Here is a 22718-nt window from a genome sequence, read left to right as displayed (position 1 = left end):
CTTAGAGCCCATGGGTTGTCAAGAAAACAGGTGGCGGGTTGTATTTGGCTGCCCCCAAGAGAACATGGGAAATAACCAGTTTTCATTAATGGGATAAATGAAGCAAAGTACTAAACATTCACTTTCGAGGAGTTAACATTTCTGATTTTAGCTTATCACAGGTGGCCTAAAGGTTTAGGCAGTGTGCCCATTGTGTAAGTTAGCGGCTCAGAAGCATAGCCTAGCCATATTGTCTGTTTTTCTTGCACTTGATAAAGATGTAGTAACAGGTGCTATTCTACATGATAAATCTAGTAGGAAATCAATTTGTATTATTATTTTAGCAAATCAAAAATGTCAAGGGATGGAACCATTTAATATGTAAATATATGCCCTCAGTCTTCAGTGTGTCTGATCTGTATGAATAGCTGAAAGCTTCCTCGCCACCACCTCTGCGCCCCCATCCCCCATTCTGCATGGTATCCATTTAATGGATGACTTAAACCAATTCCATATTCCTGGGGCCAACGTAAATATTCAGTAATTAGCTTTTATAAACAATAGAGCAATGCATAACTCTGTTATCTAAATATATGATTATATAATATTTAACATGTACTATATTTTGTACATGTGCAGGTATGTCTTTTGGAGAAGGAAATGGCAATCCACTCTAGTATTCTTGCTTAGGAAATCCCATGGGCAGAGGTGCCTGGCGGGTGGGGTACAGTCTCAAAAGTGTCAGTCATGACTTACTGACTAAACAACAGCAACAAAGTATGACTTTTGGGTAAATTTCTAGAAGGGGAATTAATGGATCGCATATTATATATGCATTTGTACTTTTGCCCTCTGTAGTGATTGTACTAATTTATAGCTAAATGTGAGTGGCTATTCCCGTCTGAGTCCAAATGTGTTACCACATTTTCCCCCATTCTGATAAGTGATTTATGGCATCCTGTTTCAGTAAGTTGCATTTCTTTTGTAATTAAGGCTGTATATCCCTTCATGTGGTTGTGATCCACTAGTGTGTACTTTCAATGAACTATCTGTTGGCCTTTGCTAGATTTTCTATTGGGGATTTTTTTTTAAAGAGCTCTTTATATATTTGGGAAATCAGTCCTTTGTCTTTGATAGTGGTTGTAAATATTATGTATCTTTTAACATTGCTGTGGATTTTTAAAAGTAAAAAAATAAGCTTTAACAATACACTACATTTAAGAACATAGTTTTGTTTGTACTTTTCCTTAGATCTGGAAAATCTTTGGTTATTATGCCTGTATATTAGGTATATCTGCCTATCTTTCATTTTCTCTTTTTCCTCTTTTTGGGGTTGCCCTTGTTTTCACATGTGCCTCTGAGTCCTCTTTTCTTTCTCTTCTGGGACACTTGTCACTGTGTTTAGAGCCCAGCCTAATCCAGGATGCGTTTTATCTTGAAACCCTTAACTTCATTGCAGATAGCTTTTTTCTAATTAAGGTAGCATTCACAAGTTCTCGGTATACCTTTTGGAGTCTTCCCTGCTGGCTCAGTATGTAAAGAGTCTGCTTGCAATGCAGGAGACCCAAATTTGATCCCTGGGTTGGGAAGATCCCCTGGAGAAGGGAATGGGCAACCTACTCCAGTATTCTTACCTCCACAATTCCGTGGACAGAGAAGCCTGGTGGGCTACAGACTGACAAAGAGACAGACACGACTGGATGCCTAACACTTTCACTTTCACACGTTTTTGAGGAACACCATTCAACCCACTCTAATGACCCTATTTATCTTTTTTGACTGTCTTCTTTTTTTTCAGGAAATTATATTGATTTTAAGAGTTATATTCCTAACGTTTGCTCTGAATGCTCTTGAAATATATTTTCAGTTCCTCTCAAAAGGAAGATGATTCTGTGTCTTCTGTCATACAGAATGTGATGCTATGAACAGCATTCCATTCTGGGAGTTGAAATAGCATGCAACTGAGAAATTGTAATGCTGAATTTTTATTTCTTTCTGCTCCATAACCTTTTGATTTAAAAAAAACATGTCTACATTTTGTCATATTCCTTTTTTTTTTTTCATGTTTCAGGCATAGATTACACACCAAACTAACTTGTTTCTGGGGGGTAGCAGTGGACATCAAACTCTTCTTGACTTTGAATTCCAGAGGCATGAACCCATAAAAGCATTCCTGAGTGTTGCCTGTAGATCATGCGGTGGTAACATCATCAGTATAGAACAGAAATGAGTATATATAAGCTTTGTAACTCTGGTCAAGTTTTACATTTTTCATTTAGTTACCTCCTAGAAAGTTTGAAATTTCAAAGGTGTCAGCAAAAATATTGATTATGAATAGGTTTTAGGTTTATAGTGATACATGATATTATGCACTTCCTAGTTCCACAGTCCCTCTATCTCAAAATTGAGTATAAAAACTGTCTGCAGAGTAGATTTATTCATACCGATGCTGTTTTCTTGCAAAAATCCTTAAACACATCAAGTAATATGTAGATTGAATATATTAACATGAGGTTGTAAACTATATTTTTAAGGATACAGTTATAACTCTTTAAGTGTGATAAAATATCTTCCTTTTACTCTCGTCAATAAAGTCTGTCATTTATTGTACTAAACCCTTTATGACTGAGCGAATGATAGGCCTTTTGCTGAAGCAATACCAAATCTCACTGAATGTAATTCAGTCCCCATCCTGGCAGTTTTTCCCAAGCTACTTCTGTGTGTAGGTTTCATTCTTCATTCTGAAACAGCATAGTGGTTGGCGGTGAGCTTGGTAGCTTTGTGTAGTTTTCCTTTATTTCCTTACTTTGGTTCATTGCTTGTAAATTCTCAGTCACCATCAGTTTCTTCAGCTTTGCTCATTACAACATGAATAATTATAAAAAATTAAAAGAAGTTGGAAGGTGCATCTTTTAAGAATGGAGATCATTCTTGCCTAATCTCTTCTGTCTTAAAAATGATGAAACAGAAGTCTGTAGAAAAGTGAAGTGACTTGTCAGAGACTGAGTCACTTATTACTGGTGAGGTCTCAAAAGCTTGAGATAGCAACCACATTGTTCTTTGCACTACTTTTAACTGCCTTTTAAGTTGCAGTCACTACATAAATCTTTTTTGAGTGTAAATAATGAAATGTGAGCTTTTAATCTCAGCAGAAATAAAGTATTCCTTACTTCAGTGTTTATTTCTAAGATATACTCAAAATTAGCTCAATTTCAAGCTATACTTGGTAATTAAGATTCTTATGTTTATCATCGAAGTCTATTTCAAAGATAAGAGTCATTCTAGATATTTCAAAATACTGCAAGATTATAAAGACTAAGAGAGAAGTAGGAGCCTCATCACCAAGATAGTGATCATTGTGATATATTTTTTCCAGATCTTTTTGTCTCTGCATTATATTCATTCTAGTCAATGGTGTCAGTTTTGTTCTTTACTTTTGAACTGATTATAAGCATTCTCCTTTTTGTCAAGTTTCCTTTAAAAGGATCATTTTTTAATGGATGTGCACAATTTTGTTGTTTGGTATACCATCATTTGTTTAACTCCCCCTCTTACAAAAGCTGATCTCTTTGGTATAAATCATGCTTAAATTAGATCATTGAATATATTTCTTGTTAGACTTGGTGGCTTCTTAGGCTTAGGACCCCTGCCTGTTTAGGAAGGTAAGGTGATAGCTCTTGGGTGTGGACTGCCGGAGAAATGCTGTTACAGTGGCTTTTGTGGCCTTGTCCAAGTCCAAGTTTGCTTTTGCCTATGCCTGCTACTTTACTTAAAGTCCTTTGGCAGCTTTGATTAGAAAAAATGATGTTTTAATTGGCACGTTCTTGATCACCATGTTTTTCTTGGTTCCAGTGGTTCAGGCCTTATCCTTGCTTTAGTAACAGGTTGGAGGAGAGGGAAAATGCTACATAGTGGTATGCTTTGATTGCCAGATACATTTTGACTTCAGAAACATTAAAATGAGGGAAGATGTATGTCTTAGAACCAAGGAAATAGAATTTGAAACATTATACTCATTGAGTGTGATAGGTGTTTTCTGCTTTCTTTCTAGAATTATATGTGGTATCAATAGATACTGTTCTTCCCATTTATAAATGAGGAATTGTATTACAGAGAAATGGAGTGACTTGCTCATGACCAGTGTAACTGAACATGATAGAGCTGGGCTTCAAGCACACATAAGCTTGACTTTATCACCGAAATGCTGTGAAATGTTAATTTGCATTAGCTTTTTTTTTTTTAACTTCAAACTAAAGAAAATCAGTCAAATGGCTATTTCTTTTTGCTTGCTTTCATACACATAATGGACTCTTTTGTTTTAAAGAAAGATGAGGGTAAACAAAATGAAAATGAGTGCCTGAAACCTTATGACCCAGGGGTGTTCTGTTAACATTTGTATGTACAGTGTTGCCCATTCTGGATTGGGCGCAGCCCTCAGCCTGTACCCAGTGTGAAGAGTCTGTCCCTGAAGTTATGTACAGCACCTTGTGGGATGGAGAGTTTTCAGCCTAAAATGCCAGTAAGGGTGTCTCTTGACCAGCACTGGTGTATATTGAAGAACAGGGGGTTTGGAGTGAAGTGTACCAGGGTTCCTATTCCAGCTCTGCCATTTCCTAGTATGGTCTTGAGCCATTAATTTAACTCTTCTAAGGCTGTTTTTTTCATTTATTTTATCTCATTATTTCCACTCTCCCAAGTTCAGTTCAGTTCAGTCGCTCAGTCGTGTCTGACTCATTGCGACCCCATGCATCGCAGCACGCCATCACCAACTCCCAGAGTTCACTCAGACTCATGTCCATCGAGTCCGTGATGCTGTCCAGCCATCTCATCCTCGGTCGTCCCCTTCTCCTCCTGCCCCCAATCCCTCCAGCATCAGAGTCTTTTCCAATGAGTCAACTCTTCGCATGACGTGGCCAAGGTACTGGAGTTTCAGCTTTAGCATCATTCCTTCCAAAGAAATCCCAGGGCTGATCTCCTTCAGAATGGACTGGTTGGATCTCCTTGCAGTCCAAGGGACTCTCAAGAGTCTTCTCCAACACCACAGTTCAAAAGCATCAATTCTTCGGCTCTCAGCCTTCTTCCCAGTTCAACTCTCACATCCATACATGACCACTGGAACAACCATAGCCTTGACTAGACGGACCTTTGTTGGCAAAGTAATGTCTCTGCTTTTGAATATGCTATCTAGGTTGGTTATAACTTTTCTTCCAAGGAGTAAGCGTCTTTTAGCTTCATGGCTGCAGTCACCATCTCTCCCAAGCAAGGTAGCTTTACCATTTTCCCCTTCTGTGTGGAAATTCCTTATTGGCATCCAAGATGCAAAAGGAACATAGTTACAAGGCCTGGAGAGGAAGCAAGACCACGTGCGCATCGTCTGCTCTTGGGCAAGTTCTGTCATGGTGGTGGCTCAACCAGGACTTCTTTTAAATCAATTTTTTGTTTCCAGTTTTTTAAAGAACATCATCCTAATCCATGAGTTGTAGTATTGCAATACAGCTACCTGTGTCTGCCTTTGAATGTGTGCAAAAAGTATAATATTTTCACACATACAGATTTGTATACAAGTTAAGTTGCAAATAATATTCAGTATTATTGAAATGGCATCTGGAAGATACTGTATTTCTCTTTTTGGAATCGTTTTTCATTTATTTATCTGTTATCGGCTGTGCTGGCTCTTTGTTTCTGTGTGGGCGCTCTAGTTGCAATGAGCAGGGGCTACTCCGGATGCGGTGTGTGGGCTGCGCATTGCGGCAGCTTCTCTTGTTGTGCAGCATGGGCTGTAGGGCACATGTAGGCTCAGTAGTTGTGGCTCACAGGCTTAGTTGCTCTGTGGCACGTGGGCTCCTTCTGGATTAGGGAACAAGCCAGTGAGTGTCCCCTGCGTTGGCAGGCCGATTCTTTACCAGTGAGCCACCAGGGAAGCCCTGTATTTCTTTTCAAGTCAGTACTTGGTAGAGCTCTTTTTGTATTAAGTTTTCAGTTTTTAAGTAGATATTCAGTTTATATAAACTAATTTTTGTGAATGTATAGACATTCTTTATTCTTACACTGAACTTAGAGCTATTTTATGTTGACTTTTTATTTCAAATATCTTGGTTTAGGGTGACAAGAACAATTTAAGATGTGACAAGATGTGCAAATTAGCTATTTTGGGTTGTTTCTCAAAGAGAAGGAAGCTCCCATTTTTTCAAGCATCTCAAAAATTCTTTGGGTAATAAGTGACTTCTTAAGAGTTCCTATAGTTTAAACATAACAAGCTAAATTACTTTGATATTGATGATGTACATATATTAGGCAACTTACCTTTTTTTTTTTTTTTGTCATTTTTAGGATTCTGAGTAACAATAAAATATCCGAGCTGAAGAATGGCTCATTTTCTGGGTTAAGTCTCCTCGAAAGATTGTGAGTATTCTTTTATTATCATCTCTTACTGGTATTTTGTTTAATACATCTCCAATGTAAGTCTGTTACTGAGCTATCAACTTTTCAAAATAAAATTGTTTTCCCAATTATGAAACATCTCAGAATTTATTTTCTTTTTTCAGAGTTGAATTTTAAAAAGCAATACATTAAAGCAGAGGAGGGCAAGCTTTTGGTAAGGGCCAGATAGTAAATAGTTTAGGCTTTGTGGACCGCGTGGTCTCTGTCACTGTGACCCAGCTATGCCACTGTCTGGAGAAAGCAGCCGTAGACAGAACATGCACGAATCAGCGTAGATGTAACTTTGCTTACGAAACAGGCTGTGCAGCATAGTTTGATGACCTGTGGCTTTTAAAGCCTCAATGCTGTTTTGAAATTCTGTCACGAAATGTGTTTACCTTCTAAGTTAGTTCAGTAGAATTAAAAGAAACCTCATCCAAGGGGAAGTACTTTTGTATAAACTTAATATTTTATTCAGCCGTCTTTGAATGTGATCCTTTTGTTTTGCTTAACAGTTAGGTCTCGTTTTGCTTCTGACCAGATGTGTGACAAGTATCACTTATTTTTTGCCTTGGTGAATTTTGCACGGTGGATCTTTAATTTGCTTGTATGCTGAATGCTACTCTAGAATCATGTTTCCAGTTCCCATGTTACTCATACGTTTCAGACAACATTTCAGATACAGCAGGGAGCGGGTCACACAGTGAGCATCTCCGTGTCTGTTGGATAACAGACTTTCCTCATTTTCTTAGTTCTCATTTCTTCCTTTTCTCTACTTCTGTGTGGCCTTTCCTTGACTGTTTCACTTGGTGTCTTCTCCTACAACTGATTCCCACAGGACTTTATTGCTTTGATCTCAGATGTGTTATTTAAGCACATAGCATCTAGAATTCTTCGTCTTTTTCTTTCACTGAGATCAAATGTCTTTGAATTAGGTTATATGGAGGCCTTCCAGCTCCCCTCTACTCATTTATATATACATATATAGCAATGCATTTACATTTACCCATGTAATATATGCATTTACACATATATATGGCACTGGCAACCCACTCCAGTACTCTTGCCTGGAAAATCCCATGGACGGAGGAGCCTGGTGGGCTGCAGTCCATGGGGTCGCTAAGAGTCAGACATGACTGAGCGACTTCACTTTTCCTTTTTCCTTTCATGCATTGGAGAAGGAAATGGCAACCCACTCCAGTGTTCTTGCCTGGAGAATCCCAGGGACTGGGGAGCCTAGTGGGCTGCCGTCTATGGGGTCGCACAGGGTCGGACACGACTGAAGCGACTTAGCAGCAGCAGCAGTGCCCTTATGTGTGCATGTGTACATATAATCGTGTATACACACATATGTATACACATACACACCTATAAAATGATCTTTACACAGTGGTGCTTAATTCTCAGATTTTTCTTTTGTTTTCTGTTTTCATTCGAGGCTTCCTGTCTTGTTCCACATTGTCCGTTTGCTTCCGAGGATGCTAGCCGCACCTCGTGTCCAAGCCTTTCCTTGAGAGACCCGTCCACACACATTCCATGGTCACTGGTCCAGTAATGGGTATCTGACCCAGTTGAATCCAGTTGAGATTTGCTTGGGGCTTTGGGGAGAGGAGTTTCCTCCCTGTCATCAGAAAGATGGTTGGACTTCTGGTACAGAAGCCGCCATGCTGTGGGCTTGGGCCAGAGCTGATGCGCAGAGGAGAGTTGGGTAGGCCCATTGGGTGAGTGGAGGGGAGTTGGCATGACCTCCCTGAAGCAGGACTCCCTCTGGACTGTTAGAGTCGTAAGAGGTGGCATGATCCTGTTTAGTTTTCTGTTCCTTGTAATAAAAGTCATCATGCCTGACGGATACTCTGTCACACACAGCACAGTATCAGGCCCTGCATGTAGGTGCTCAGTGATGCAGGATTAGCGAGGTTTGCTCTTTCCAAAGGAAGGGTAATGGGCACTCCAGGGTGCTGGGGTGTCTCTTGTATTCAGAAACATAAGTTACTTTTGGCACCAGGATTGCTCTGGTGGTTCATGCACATCAGAAGTGTGGACAGCATTGTGGTACTGGGGTTTTGACCTCAGCGTAGGAAATCCAGGGGTACACAGTTCAGCCTGTGGCAGTGATGTAGTGTTTTGATAGATTAACCCATGTATATTTTCCTTACCTGTTTCCTAATTGCTCTGCCTCTGGAGGATGGATAACAGAACAGAAAAAAGGACTCTTTGACCAATGCGTTCCTGAAGTCCTAGTCCAAGCGTAGAAAAGAGGTTTCAATAGATGTGAAAAATTATTCCTTACCTTGATACATACTCTGTGGGCTAATTGGAGAGTGGAGGGAGTATAGATAGAGCTTACATGCTGGTGGGTCCCCAGGAACGGGCTCTGTCTTTGCTTTCCTCCCTGTTCCTACCTGGGATGAGGGGGAGACAGGGATAAAGGCAGGGAAAAAGATCACGTGAAGTCAATATACAGTTCTGGATTCAAAGGGGCATCTGAGGCCTCTTTCCTGGGGAAGCAAAATCCCAGATTTCCCAGGACCCAGCATGGCATGGGAGCGGGAGAGCTGATTGTGTAGCCACTGAAGTGTGTGGGCTAGGACTGGATATCGAAGGGTTTCCCCAGGGAGCAGCAGGATAGGCTTGGGGCTTGTTAGCAGAGAGAGGGCGCTCTCTCTGCAGAATCCTGCTGGTTGCCAGGAAGTACTTTAGAAGAGTCCTGGGCTGCTTCTAGGAACCCAACTTAAGCCCGAACTAGCCGGATAAATGACTTCTTGTTTGTATAAATGACATCATTTTCAAATCTTTCAAAAATTACCTGAAAACACTGTAGCAGACTTCTTCCTTTAACACTTCCCAGAATGAGATGTGGTATGAAAAGCAAGTGGTAGGTCAAGGAATTATTCAGACTAGGGCCAAAGCTGTAAAAGTCTGGCCTTAAAGTTCCTGTAGCCAAGCCATGCAGAATAAGAGATGGGCTTAGTAGTGCTGGGTAGGGTGCTTGGAGTAGAATAGTAGGGGCTGGCTGGGTTAACTAGCGAGCATGTGTGCCCCAGAGATGGAGTAAAACCTGCAAGGCAAGCCGTCTTGGCAGTTCTCTTGGGTTGAAGAGTGGATTTCTTAAGAGGATTAGTTTTCTTTTTTTTTTTCCACAAAGTAAAATTGCTGTGGGTGGACGCACTCCTTCTTACAAACTCCATCTAGAATGGAACCTTTTTTCTTTAGGCTTACCAAATTGTTCCTCCAAATGTTTGGTTTTTGTTTGGGAGCTTTCTTGTTTTCCATCATTTGTATTTGCTTTTGTCCCTCATAAGAAAGTAGCCAAGTATGTGGTGTGTGTGCTTGTCTTCAAAAATTTTTATTTGAGTATAGTTGATTTTCATGGTTGTGTTAATTTCAGGTGCACAGCAAAGTGAGTCAGTTACACATATACATACTCTTTTACTTTTTTAGATTCTTTTGAGTTTTTCTTTAGGGTTTGGGGTTCTTATTTTTAGGACGTAATACCTCTTTCTGACATCTTGGAAACTAGTTTCCTAGTGATGATCTACATTTTTTAAAGATTAGTTGACATTCTTTTAAAAGTGTGTGCCGTGGATAACTGATGTAGATTTATTGTATCATGTTAATTAAAACCGTTAAAAAGGTAAATGGTCTAATATCAAGGCTTGGTACAAGTATTGTCTCAATCATTATTGCATCTTTCCTGAGTAGCTAATCGAAATTTGTTTAGCCGATATTTATTAATTGCCCACCCTGTCTTAGGATTGGGATTCATTAGTGAACCCAGTCCTTTGTTGTCAAAGGTCCTGTCTTTAAAGAGTTTATGTTGTGATGGGGAGAAATTGAATAAACATAGCAAGCAAATTGATAGCATAAGTACAAGTCCCCCTGCTCCAGGTTCCATCCTTCATGGTATGGAGGACTGACTCCACTATACCATTTTACATAAAAGACTTGAATGTCTGGATATTGGTGTTTGTGGGGGTCCTGGAACTAAAGGAATGACTGTACTATGGGTAAAGAAACATACAGTAGGGAGTGGCGTTTGCACACCTATGCACTATGTATGTGAGTTTTGTATGGTGATAGTGTGAAGGCTTAGAGCAAGTCATTGAGCCTTGAGGAAAGAATATTACAGGCAGCCGGACCTGTAGGTGCAAAAGCTGTGCTCTGAAACGTGTTGCCTGTTTTTGAGGAGCAGCAAGGAGACCAGAGTGAGGCCAAAGAGGTATTGGTGGAACAAATTCTAGAGGGTTATTGTAAGGACCTTGGCTTTTACTGTGAGCTACTGTGAGCAGTGGTCATGTATGGATGTGAGAGTTGGACTATAAAGAAAGCTGAGTGCCGAAGAATTGATGCTTTTGAACTGTGATGTTGGAGAAGATTCTTGAGAGTCCCTTGGACTGCAAGGAGATCCAGCCAGTCCATTCTAAAGGAAATAGTACTAAATGTTCATTGGAAGGACTGATGCTGAAGCATCAATACTTGGGCCACTTGATGGGAAGAACTGACTCACTGGAAAAGACCCTGATGCTGGGAAAGATTGACGCCAGGAGGAGAAGGGGATGACAGAGAATGAGATGGTTGGGTGGCATCACTGACTTGATGGACATGAGTCTGAGTAAGCTCCGAGGGTTGATTATGGACAGGGAGGCCTGGTGTGTTGCAGTCCGTGGGGTCGCAAAGAGTCAGACATGACTGAGCGACTGAACTGACTGACTGACTGACTGACTGTGAGCAGAGGGGCTTCCCAGGTGGCGCTAGTGGTAAACGACTCGTCTGCCAGTGCAGGAGATGAAAGAGATGCAGATTTGATTCTTGGGTCCCTTGGAGAAGGGCATAGCAACCCACTCCAGCATTCTTGCCTGGAGAATCCCTTGGACGGAGGCACCTGGCAGGCTTTGATCCATTGGGTCTCAAAGAGTCAGACATAACTGAAGTGACTTAACACACACATACAGTAAGCAGATGCTCTGGCTGCTGGAATGAGGGGTTGGGATAAGCGGGAAGTAGGGAAGTGAAACGAAAGTCGCTCAGTTGTGACTTTTTGCGATCGCATGGACTATACAGTCCATGGTATTCTACAGGCCAGAATACTGGAGTGGGTAGCCTTTCCCTTCTCCAGGGTATCTTCCCAACCTAGAGATCAAAGCCAGGTCTCCTACGTTGCAGGCAGATTCTTCACCAATGGAGCTATCAGTTCAGTTCAGTCACTGTCCAACTCTTTGCGACCTCTCGAACTGCAGCACACCAGGCCTCCCTGTCCATCACCAACTCCTGGAGTTTACCCAAACTCATGTCCATTGCGTCGGTGATGCCATCCAACCATCTCATCCTCTGTCGTCCCCTTCTCCGCCTGCCCTCAATCTTTCCCAGCATCAGGGTCTTTCAAATGAGTCAGCTCTTTGCATCAGGTGGCCTAAGTATTGGAGTTTCAGCTTCAACATCAGTCCTTCCAATGAACACCCAGGACTGATCTCCTTTAGGATGGACTGGTTGGATCTCCTTGCAGTCCAAGGGACTCTCAAGAGTCTTTTCCAACACCACAGTTCAAAAGCATCAATTCTTAGGCACCCAGCTTTCTTCGTAGTCCAACTCTCACGTCTATACATGACTACTGGAAAAGCAATACTCTTTACTAGACAGACCTTTTTGTTTTTGAGCCTTCAGGGAAATGTTAAATCTAAGGTAATTTAAAGCCCATAGTCTCTGTTTGGAGACTAGTGCCCTCACCTGGACTGGTGGTTGTCCAACTTTGTGTGCAATAGAATCACTTGGGAGGACTTGATAAAGCACGAACTAGAGCTCCTGACACTGTGTTGGTTTCTGACATGGCTGCGAGATGTCCCGATGTAGGTGCTGAGTTAGACAGCTGTGTATGCAGTAGGGAACTCAAGGGAATGGTGAGGGTGGGCTACAGATACAGCTGTGAGCCTAGAGAGGGGTGGTGATGATTGCCTCAGAGGAAGTAGTTGTGGCACACAGGCTTTAGTGGCCCACGGGGTGTAGCATCTTCCCAGCCTAGGCATCGAACCCACATTCCCTGCATTGGCTTGCAGATTCTTATCCACTCTCCCACGAGGGAGAGTTAAGATATTCCTTTAATTTTGTTTATGCAATTCTTGTGTGCCTTTTCATTTATATTTTAATCTTGCAACATTCAGATTTAGCTGTATATCCTCAACTTAGACTTATGTTCACTAGGGAAGTTGTGGGTTGGTAAAGGCAAGGAGGGAGGGCAATGTTAAATGAAAGAATTTGACTATAAATATCTTTTGGCAATGCCTGATTAATATGGCTATTATTAAATATTATATAATATGTCAAGGATTTTTTATTATTGAAGAAAAAGTGCATCTTTAAATCATATTATAGTCCTCGGTTATTCATGAGAGGTATTTTGTAGAAACACATGCAGTACATCATTGACCACAAATTTATGTACTGCTTTAGCTAAATCACTTCCTGTCATAGATACTCTTTAAAATCTGATAAATGAAACATATGTTTTAAAAAAATAGAACTGACATTGTATATTTCTTTTTGCAGAACTTTTTTGCTTATATAGGTCAAAAACATTGATTTAGTTTTTTCCTAAAATCATATCTTTGCAATAAAGAATTGGGGTCGGTTGTGGCGGGAGAGGGGGGCAGGGAGATGAGAACTAGTAAATTGAGCCTGAGGGCTAGTTGTAATTCATGGGACTGAAAATAGTGGGAACAAAATTTGTATTAAAATTTTCAACATACAGAAAATTGAAAGAGTGATGTAGTAATCTCCCACATTACCAATTTACCTACTCAGTCATTAATAACAACACGTCATTATTGTTTTCCTTTATATGGGAGTGTGCCTACATATACATGTTTGCTGAATTACTTGAAAGTCAATTGCAGACATCATGACCTTCTACTTTTATTGAGAAATATTAGTGCTTATGAATGAGATGCAGCAATTTCTACACTGTCTGAGTGTGAATTTCCTAATGATTTTGTGGCTAGCTCTAATTGACTAAAAAGACTTTCATGGTGAAGGTCAGGTAGTGTAATCCTGTCTCTCAGCCATGGTTTACTTTTCCATCCATTTATCATCTGTCTCAGCCCGTTCTGGCTGCTGTAACGAGATGCCATGAGCTGGGTGGCTTATGAACAGCAGACATGTATATCTCTTAGTTCTGGAGACTGAGAAGTCCAAGATCAAGGCTCTGGCAGGTTTGGTGTCTGGTGAGGGCCCACTTCCTACTTGGCCATCTTTTTGCTGCAGTCTCTGTCATGTAGTGGAAGGGGAAGCGGGAGCTCTCTGGGTCTCTTTTACAAAGGCATTAACCTCATTCATGAAGTCTCTACTCTTATAACCTGTTCACCTCTCAAAGGCCCCATCTTTGTGGAACGTAAAATCTGAGTTCTGATTAATGAAATACTTATTTAGTAATGGTAACCAGAATAGACTCTATACTATGTTGAAAGAATGTTTCCTATGTTTATAGAATTGCAAGGTCCTTGGGGGTTCAGTTTCATTTAGAAGACCTTGGCTCTGATTTGTAGGAGGGGGTGGAGTGGGATTGCAGTTTTGCTGCTAGCTTACAGAAGGCTTAATGCATAAGGTTGGGAGTGAGACATGGAGAAGGCAGAACAGGGTTTGTTGGTGGATGTTTATGTGCACAGGATTCACTGGTTGTGCCTCCAGAGAAGAGTTCTTGAGAATTTCTGGTCAACCTCCATCGCCCGGTATGAAACAGCATTGAGAGGACAGGAGGCCAGTGTGGATGGCACGTGGAGAGTGCTGGGTTTACAACAGGGACTGACCTGAGCTGTGAGGAGCAGAGAGCCAGTTTCATCAGGCTGTTTTTGTGAAATTGCCAGGAAACCTGCCTACAAACCAGTCCTAGGGGTGCAGCTTTATCTGTATTGATAGTTAGAATGAGCCATTAAGGAAAGAGCATGTTATGAAGCAGACCATACAGCAGTTAGTTTTCATCAGCTGCTGTCAGTAAAGTTGCACGTGCCTCCCTCACTGGATGACAGGAAGCACGTGGATGTGAGTCCACTGCGGTGAGACTTACTCAGTGTCCTTTTCTTAAGCACCACTAGACCAAACAGGTCAGATGCTTGAGGAAGTGAACTGAGTGTTTTTCTGTTGAGTAGTTTAGGCTGCTTCTCACAGGCTAGACTGCCCACGATAGGGCAGTAGTGACAAGTGATCCCAGAGACATGTCACCTCAGTGTTGTGATAACAGGCAGCACAGGTGGTCCAGGATCTGCTTTCAGGAAAGCCTTTTATTTCTCAAATAAGTGAGGTACTAAAAGGACCCGAGAGGTACATGTTACCCTGGATTTGTATTGCCCTTTGCTCTGCATTTTTGCATTGTTTCACCAACTCAGTGTGTGTGTGTAGGGGGGGTAGGGGGTGTAAGTCGCTTTAGTCTGTCCAACTCTTTGAGAGCCTATGGACTGTAGCCCATCAGGTTCCTGTGTCCATGGGATTCTCCAGGCAAGAATACTGGGGTGGACTGCTATGCCCTCCTCCAGGGATCTTCCTGACCCAGGGATCAATCCTGTATCTCTTATGTTTGCTGCACTGGCACGCAGGTTCTTTACCTCTTGTGCTACCTCAGAAGTCCAGTTATGAGAATAATGATGGATAATTAGGAGGGTTGATGTCAGAAGCTCACACATATATGGAAGGGGCAATGTTGCCTTTGTTTGGGAAAGACTCCCTGGTGAAGAGAAGTTGGGAAGGGTTTCTGTTCACAGTCTGACCTGAGGTTCTCTGAGAGATGACCAGAGGCCACTCAGGCCTCCAGTGGGAAAGGTTATGAGTGAGTCCTGATGAATGGGCCCAGTCTGGGTGTCTAGTAGAGCTGAACTGTGGGCCAGCCATTGGCTGGCCTGTGGGAAGCAGACCACTGTTCTCCTTCTCAGTGCTCCTGTGGCTGAGGATCGGTCTCTGCAGATGTTAGCTGGACGCTTGTGTGGGGTGACCGAAGAGTTTCAGCTGAGCTCAAGCAGAACCTTTGAAAGTGAAAGTTGCTCAGGTGTGTCTGACTCTTTGTGACCCCATGGACTATAAGTCCATGGAATTCTCCAGGCCAGAATACTGGAGTGGATATCTTTTCCCTTCTCCAGATCTTCCCAACCCAGGGATTGAACCCAGGTTTTCTGCATTGCAGGTGGATTCTTTACCTGCTGAGCCCAAGCAGAACCTTTAGTGATGGGCCAAATCTGCCCTGGAGGAAGGATCTGGCTGTGATGCTCACTGCTGCCCCCAGTGGTGGCGTGCTGGCATGCTGGCATGGAAGGGCCAAGCACCAGAGAAGAATGGGGGTACAGTAGCCCCCCGCCCCATCTGAGGTTTCGGTTTCCACAGTTTTATTTACTCATGGTCAACTACAGGTGGAAAATATTAAATGGAAACTTCCAGAAATAAATAATTCCTATGTTTTAAATTGCACACCATTCTGAATAGTGTGATGAAATCTCACACCATCCCACCCAGGGCATGAATCAACACTTTGTCCTGCACGTCTTGCTCCTCAGTCCCTTAGTAGCCATTCCGGTTATCAGATCTACTGTCAAGGTATCTCAGTTTGTGTTCAGGTCACCCTCATTTTACTCAGTAACAGCCCCAAAGCACAAGAGTACTGATGCTGACTGTTTGGATGTGCTGAAGAGAAGCTGTAAGTTAAGCTGTAACTTCCTTTAAGTTAAATGGCAAAATTCTTGACCTAATGAGAGAAAAAAACTGTATGCTGAGGTTGCTAAGATCCATGGTAGGAATGAATCTTTCTGAAATTGTGACCAAAAAAGATTGTACTAGTTTTGCTGTTATATCTCACATTGCAAAACTTACGGCCACAGTGTGTGGTTAGTGCTGAGGGAAAAGCATTGTGCGCATGCGAAGTCACTTGGTTGTGTCCGACTCTGTACAGCCCTATGGACTGTAGCCTGCCAGGTTCCTCTGTCCGTGGGATTTCCCAGGCAGGAATACTGGAGTGGGTTGCCATGCCCTCCTCCTGGGGATCTTCCTGACCCAGGGATCAAACCCTTGTCTCTTTTATCTCCTGTATTGGCAGGTGGGTTCTATACCACTGGGAAAAGTGGAAAAGGCATTGCATTTGTATAGCAAGATATTTTGAGAGAGAAAGAGTGATTTTGTAAACTTTTATCATATTGGTATAATTCTGCTTAATTCTTGCTGATCTCTTACTGTGCCTAATTTAAAAATTTTGTCATAGATATGTATGTATAGAAAAAAGACATAGTATATGAAGGATTTGGCACTATTTCCAGTTTCAGGCACCCACTGGGAGTCTTGGAATGTATTCCACATGGATAAAGGGGGGATTGCTGTCACTGGTGATTGCTATCAGATGCCATTGCATAGAGGACTGGTGGGTCTTGGCTTTGAGCTATATACTGTGAAATAACACATTGTTTTATAGAAAGCCTAGCCTTAGAAGTCCTGGGAGGAAAAAATATTAACAACCAAATGATGTCAATTTTAGAGTGTATAGTTTTGAAAACAATTAAAAAATTTTTAATTTAATTATGCTTGTCACCAGTACAGTCTGATTTATTTTGATAATTAAAGTGTAACATACTAAGGAAGAGACTGTAAAAATAATGTATGATTGTCATTTAGTCATAACTTTGAATTGGAGTAATACTAAGATGCATATCTTTTTGACATATACCTTTATTCTATATTGCCCAATGCAAATGGCTTCAGAACCAGATTTCTTGATTTTGAATTCTTGCTCTGCCACTTACTACTGGGCTGATTTTAGCTTAGCCTGTTTGGCCTCAGTTTCCTCCCATTCCTATCACTATCATTGCTGTTTACTGTATAGCAGGTAAGTGCAGTATGCCTAAATAGTTCTTACAGTGTTGAGATGTAACTAACTTTTATTTTGTCTTTAACAGGGACCTCCGAAACAATCTTATTAGTAGTATAGACCCAGGTGCCTTCTGGGGACTGTCATCACTAAAAAGATTGTAAGTGTTTGAACTGCTGGCTTATGAATTTGAACCATTCCTTTTTAAGTAACTGTTAACATACTTCAAAATTTAACACGATAAAAAAGTGGCTTTTTAATAATTTTTAGAAGTTCATCTAGCCGGGTCTAAGATAGAAAAGCAGACTGTTTAATGTAAGTAGCTCAGAAGGCAGTTTATTTATACAGCAGTTTGATTTGTTGGTGGTAGATGGTTACATCCCTCTTTTGGTAATAAAATCATGATGATTGGCTTTGCCAGCGGGCCTAATCTGTAGATGAGTTTCAACTTACGAATGCATTTAAACAATCTATAGTAAATGCCCTAAAAATTGAGGCCTCTTTCTATTAGTGATTTCAAAATCTTGCCAATTTCCTATATATTTTATCCATATGTTACTTCAAAATCTAAATACCAGTGTTTATTACTTCTGAGACTAAGCAGTCTTGCTTTCCTTATCGCGTTCTTGTCACAACTACTTTGTGAGAGTGCTCATATTTTAGAGGTCACCTGGTGCTTAAGCCATGTGGACTGTGCCACTACCCTTCATTCCTTCTGAATGCATTTATTTAGTGCTGACTGCTTACTATGCTTGGACTTCCCTGGAAGAACTCACAGACTTGTAGGGGCAAATCGATAGTGAATATGCATCCTAAATAATAATAATATTACTAATCTGCTGGGGAAAGGAGGGACCACCTGAGATGGGAATGACCTGCCATGAGAGCAGCCAGCCTTTAGACTTGACCTTGCTCCTGAGGGGTGAATATGTGTTGAAGAATAACAGAAAGAGCACTGTAAGCAGAGTGGACACAGGTGCGAAAAGAACATGCTCTTTGACCAAAGCATTAAGTAGAAAGGGGAAAAGAACATTGGAATGTAAGGTTAGTCAGAAAGAGACCAGGCTTTTGATGACCTCCTGCCATGTGGAAGATTTTTGAATCTATTATTTAGATAGTGGGGGGCTGGCAAAACTTTTTCAGTATGGAATTGATGTGATCAGATTAGTGACATCAGGGCTGCAGTGGATCAAGCTGGGTTTAGACTTCAGTGAAAGTATTATCAACGTATAGAAATGTAATTGAAGTGGAAAGACAGATCAGCATCAGTTCAGCTAAACAAAAATTTATCAAGTCCATCCTCTGTGCCCAGTAGTGAGCCAGCCTCCAGAGATACAAAGGTAATTAACTCAGGAACACCTTGGAAGGTTTGCAGTCTAGTGGAATTATGTATACCAACCAAGATCTTGGATATGGGTTTGGAATATACTTCCAGAGAGATGGAGCCCTAGCTGGTGTTCAGCTGTTAAGGGTCTTTGAAGCTGTTGGGACTTGCCAGACTGACACAAGCAAGGACATGAAACATGGCCATCAACAGGCTACATGCATCTCCAGAAACAGTCCTCAGGGAGTGGAGAGGCAGCAGCTAACTGAGCTTGATTTATAACAATGAGTCATTTTCTCTATGCTTCTTACTAAGGACAAACTGACACCTTGTTTGGATGGAATGTGAGTCTTCACGTAGGGAGAAGGAGTAGGAATGTAGCTGCTAGAGGGGCTGAGGCTAAAGCATTTTTGTTTCAATTGTCCCTCCTGGTGATTCTGATGCTAAAGCTGGAGAATTACTAGAACTGGTTGTTCCAAGAGGAGGGAGGAGGGTGGTGGTATATGGCCAGACAAGTCCACTTATTCTCTCCTTCTCTGATCACGTGACCATCCATATTCTGTTTTCTGATAATAGGGAACTTAATATGATAATATCTGCATGTTGAGGTAGAGATTGAAGGAAACTCAACTCTTTTTTTTTTTTTTTGATGGTTTAGTACGGTTTATTAAGCTGTGCCTTAGTACAGATGCTGGGGCTTGCCCATGGTGCTCTTAATGTACAAGGCCCTGACGTTCTGCCAATTTTTCTTGAGCAATGACACCAGCAGGTTGACAGCTAAGTGGATGTTGTACACAAACTCATCATCTGTCATCTTCAAGTGGCCAACAGCCACTGCCAGACACAGCACCTTCTTCATCTGGAACTTGATCGTGGACTTCACTTCATCAGCTTTGGCCACCACGTTCTCATTGTGGGTCAGCAAGGAAGAGAACTTGCCAGCCTTGTTCCGGCCTGGGCCCAGGAATCAGGGGATCTGCTTGATCAGAGACTTTGAAGCCAAAAAGGCACCATATTTCTTGGCCAGTTTCTTGACCAGTGTCTTATACTTGTTGAGTTTTTTCAGTGCCTCGATGTCCATGTAGGGGATATCCACAGCCTTGGCCTCATCACAGTGCTGCTGGTACCCCAAGACACATACCGAGAACTTGGGGCAGGGAGTGGACTTAAGCCTGACGGTGCCTGAGAAGCGTTTGTCCTTCTGAGGGTCGTAGCTCTTCAGGCTGATGTGAAGCTCCACCATCTCCAAAACTTTCTGCGCTTGTGCTGGTTCCCGTGCACGACTTCCCGCACCACCTCGTAGGGGGTGTCACGGGAGACTTTGCTGCTCATAGTTCCCTACGCAGCGATAACCGGAAAAGAGCGGAAACTCAACTCTTAATAAAAAGCAGCTTCATCAGGCTCTTTCAAGCATACTGCAAAATATCCTATGTTCTCCATCAGTTCTTTATCCTTCAGTAAATAATTTTTCACATATTGCTATCCAAAATAAATTAAAAATTTTCTTGTTCAGTAGCACTTAATTTAATTACCATGATTGTCCCAGATGTTGCCTTACCATTTTTTCATTGCATTACACATTAAGTAGTCTCTGGTGCTCATGTCTAGGAAGGTAATTGTCATTTATAATCTTCCCACTAGAAAATTCGTTCTTAATTCCAAATGGCTAACTTGGTGTACAGTTTGCAAGCTGAGAGAGTTCTGAATGAAAACTCAGTGAGATAGAAAGGTATTCTGCTAGTCACTTCTTGAGTACAGGCACTTTTTCTTACGAGGCCTTAAATCATTCAGTTGTGCATCTCGCTCAGCAACTACATATAAAGTGTTTTTGTAAGTGTCCGGTGCCTTTGCCTTTGCTTTATAGATGATTTGGATCAGGAAGATTAAGTCAGTGGCTTTCTGAAGAATAAACTACCAGAAGTAGGTAAAACCTAGACCCATTCAGTTTCTCTTTTGCTTTATCAACAAAATTCAAGCTGATTCTCAATTCAAGTGAAAACTCATTATCAGTACCTAAATTCCATTTTAAATAGGTATAGCTATAATGAAATTGTTTCCCAAAGAATCAATGGTAATTACTCCATTTAAAACTCAGAACTGAGACAAGATAATGAGTAGAACTTAGAAGTGCTTGTTTAAGCAACACTTCACAAGATGATGCCTCATTTTCTTAAATAATAAAGCCCAGAAATAGAAGGAAAATCAGCCGGAATAAAGAAAAGTCCCACACGATTAAATACTTAGCTTAAATATTCTGAGGAGCTAGAGCATAATGAATGTAGATAAAACCTTGTATTGCTTAAGATTTTTTTAAATCAAAAGTTGCCATAAGAAAGGGAAAACAGAGCTATGAAGTTTTTGAATACTAGGGATTACCTAAACTAGCTTTAAAATATCTAAAGGAAAACATTAATGAGTAGGTACTGAATTCGAATATGAAGTCTTTGTAATTTCTATCAGACCTAATGCCTTTTTTTCCCCCCAATTACCAAGTGTATAATTTAGAATCTGACAGTTTTAGTTTAGAAATGGTTGGTATAAGTCTCTAAAGAGTAACTCAGTGAAATTCAAAGAATATGTCCTTCTCTATTATAGAGAATAATACAGACAGTGAAGAAAATATGATAAAAATATTTTTTAAAGGTTGGCTTAGAAAGAAAAATGACCAATAATCCCAAATCTTAACAACTGAGAAAAACAAAGATTCATTGTTTTAGGGCTTTCATACTAAATCCACTGATGGGAAATGATGAAAGCTATGCTCTCGTATTTGAAGAAATAGTCAATTACCTCCTAATTAAAATAAATCTAATTGAAGTATAAAATTGTGTTCACTGTGCTTGGTATGAAGAAAAATAGTGTAGAAAGAACAAAATACTAAACTTACTACAGATAAAAGGGAAAAAGTTAGGTACATTGAGGAGAAGGAAAAATGGTTTCGAATCACATTTGATAGGAACTATAAGAAGTTTAGGAGTGACTGAAAAAATACGGATATTGTTATAAAGTAATTTGGCTTGGAGCCTAAATGACAGATCTGTAAAGTAAAAGCTAATTCAGTTGTTTTTTCATTACAGCCTAAACTTCTGAGTATTTAAGGAATGAAGTTAGCATCCAGTTTCACTTGTTCTTGAGGAAGTAAAGGTTTTGGGATTGTGATAATATACCCTTTCTTCTGAGTATTTAAGGAATGAAGTTAGCATTAAGTTTCACTTGTTCTTGAGGAAGTAAAAGTTTTGGGATTGTGATAATGTACCCTTTTAGCCGTTGCCTCTTGGATGTTGCCTTAGATCAGTTCTGATCCCTTATTTACCCAGCGTGATTAGCTGTGTATATCATCATAGGCAGTAAGATAGATTGAGTCTCATTTTTACTACTTTGGTTTTATCTTGAGTCATTTTACAGGAGTGAATGCTTTAAATATCAAGGGCACTGTAATTAAAAAGCGTTTAGTTTGTACATGCCAGAAGTAAGTGAATGCAGGGATTATTTCTTCTCTCAGTGCTGTGCTTGAGATAGGTGAATATTTTAGAGATGCTTAAAAGAAAAGTCTGGTGTGATACCTGGGTGCCATTCTTGAATATCAAACGTATGAAACCTTCATTAACCAGGAGAACTAATTGAAGATACTTTTCCCCTTTCTCCCTAGGGATCTGACAAACAACCGAATAGGGTGTCTAAATGCAGATATATTTCGAGGACTCACCAACCTGGTTAGGCTGTAAGTACCTCTGTCTTTCGTATTATAATACAAGGAAGCATTTGAATCAGTACCCACATTTTTATGACCACTTATATGTTTAACATTGAAATAGCAACTGTAGAGGTTATAGAACTGGCAGGGGGATAGTTCAGTTCTCAGTCACGTCCAACTCTTTGCGACCCCATGGACTGTAGCATGCCAGGCTTCCCCGTCCATTACCAGCTCCCGAAGCTTGCTCAAACTCACGTCTTCGAGTCGGTGATACCATCCTACCATCTCATCCTCTGTCATCCTGCTCTCCTGCCTTCAGCCTTTCCGTGGGAAGGATTGAAGGTAGGGGATAAGGAACTGGAAATTTAATCAGGGAGATATAATGTCATCAGAATATAATGCTGCATTACATCCACTGCTCCACACGTACTTGCACACCTGCGATGTAGTATATGCCCTAGAGAATGGGTCCATAT

General features: G+C 41.0%; 1 protein-coding gene and 1 pseudogene across 1 annotated transcript in view; one reads left to right on the top strand and one right to left on the bottom strand.

The window, feature by feature from the left end:
- The window catches only part of ADGRA3 (adhesion G protein-coupled receptor A3), a 128608-nt gene that overhangs the window by 27881 nt on the left and 78009 nt on the right, over positions 1–22718 (top strand). The window contains exons 2-4 of the mRNA XM_052641894.1: positions 6310–6381; positions 17313–17384; positions 22198–22269. Of these exons, the coding sequence (XP_052497854.1) occupies positions 6310–6381; positions 17313–17384; positions 22198–22269 (216 nt within the window). The remainder of the gene's footprint in view (positions 1–6309; positions 6382–17312; positions 17385–22197; positions 22270–22718) is intronic.
- LOC128049623 (60S ribosomal protein L10a-like) lies at positions 19228–19880 on the bottom strand (annotated as a pseudogene).

Source organism: Budorcas taxicolor, chromosome 6 (assembly GCF_023091745.1).
Source record: "Budorcas taxicolor isolate Tak-1 chromosome 6, Takin1.1, whole genome shotgun sequence".
NCBI lineage: Eukaryota > Metazoa > Chordata > Mammalia > Artiodactyla > Bovidae > Budorcas > Budorcas taxicolor.
This window is presented reverse-complemented; position numbering and strand designations above follow the sequence as displayed.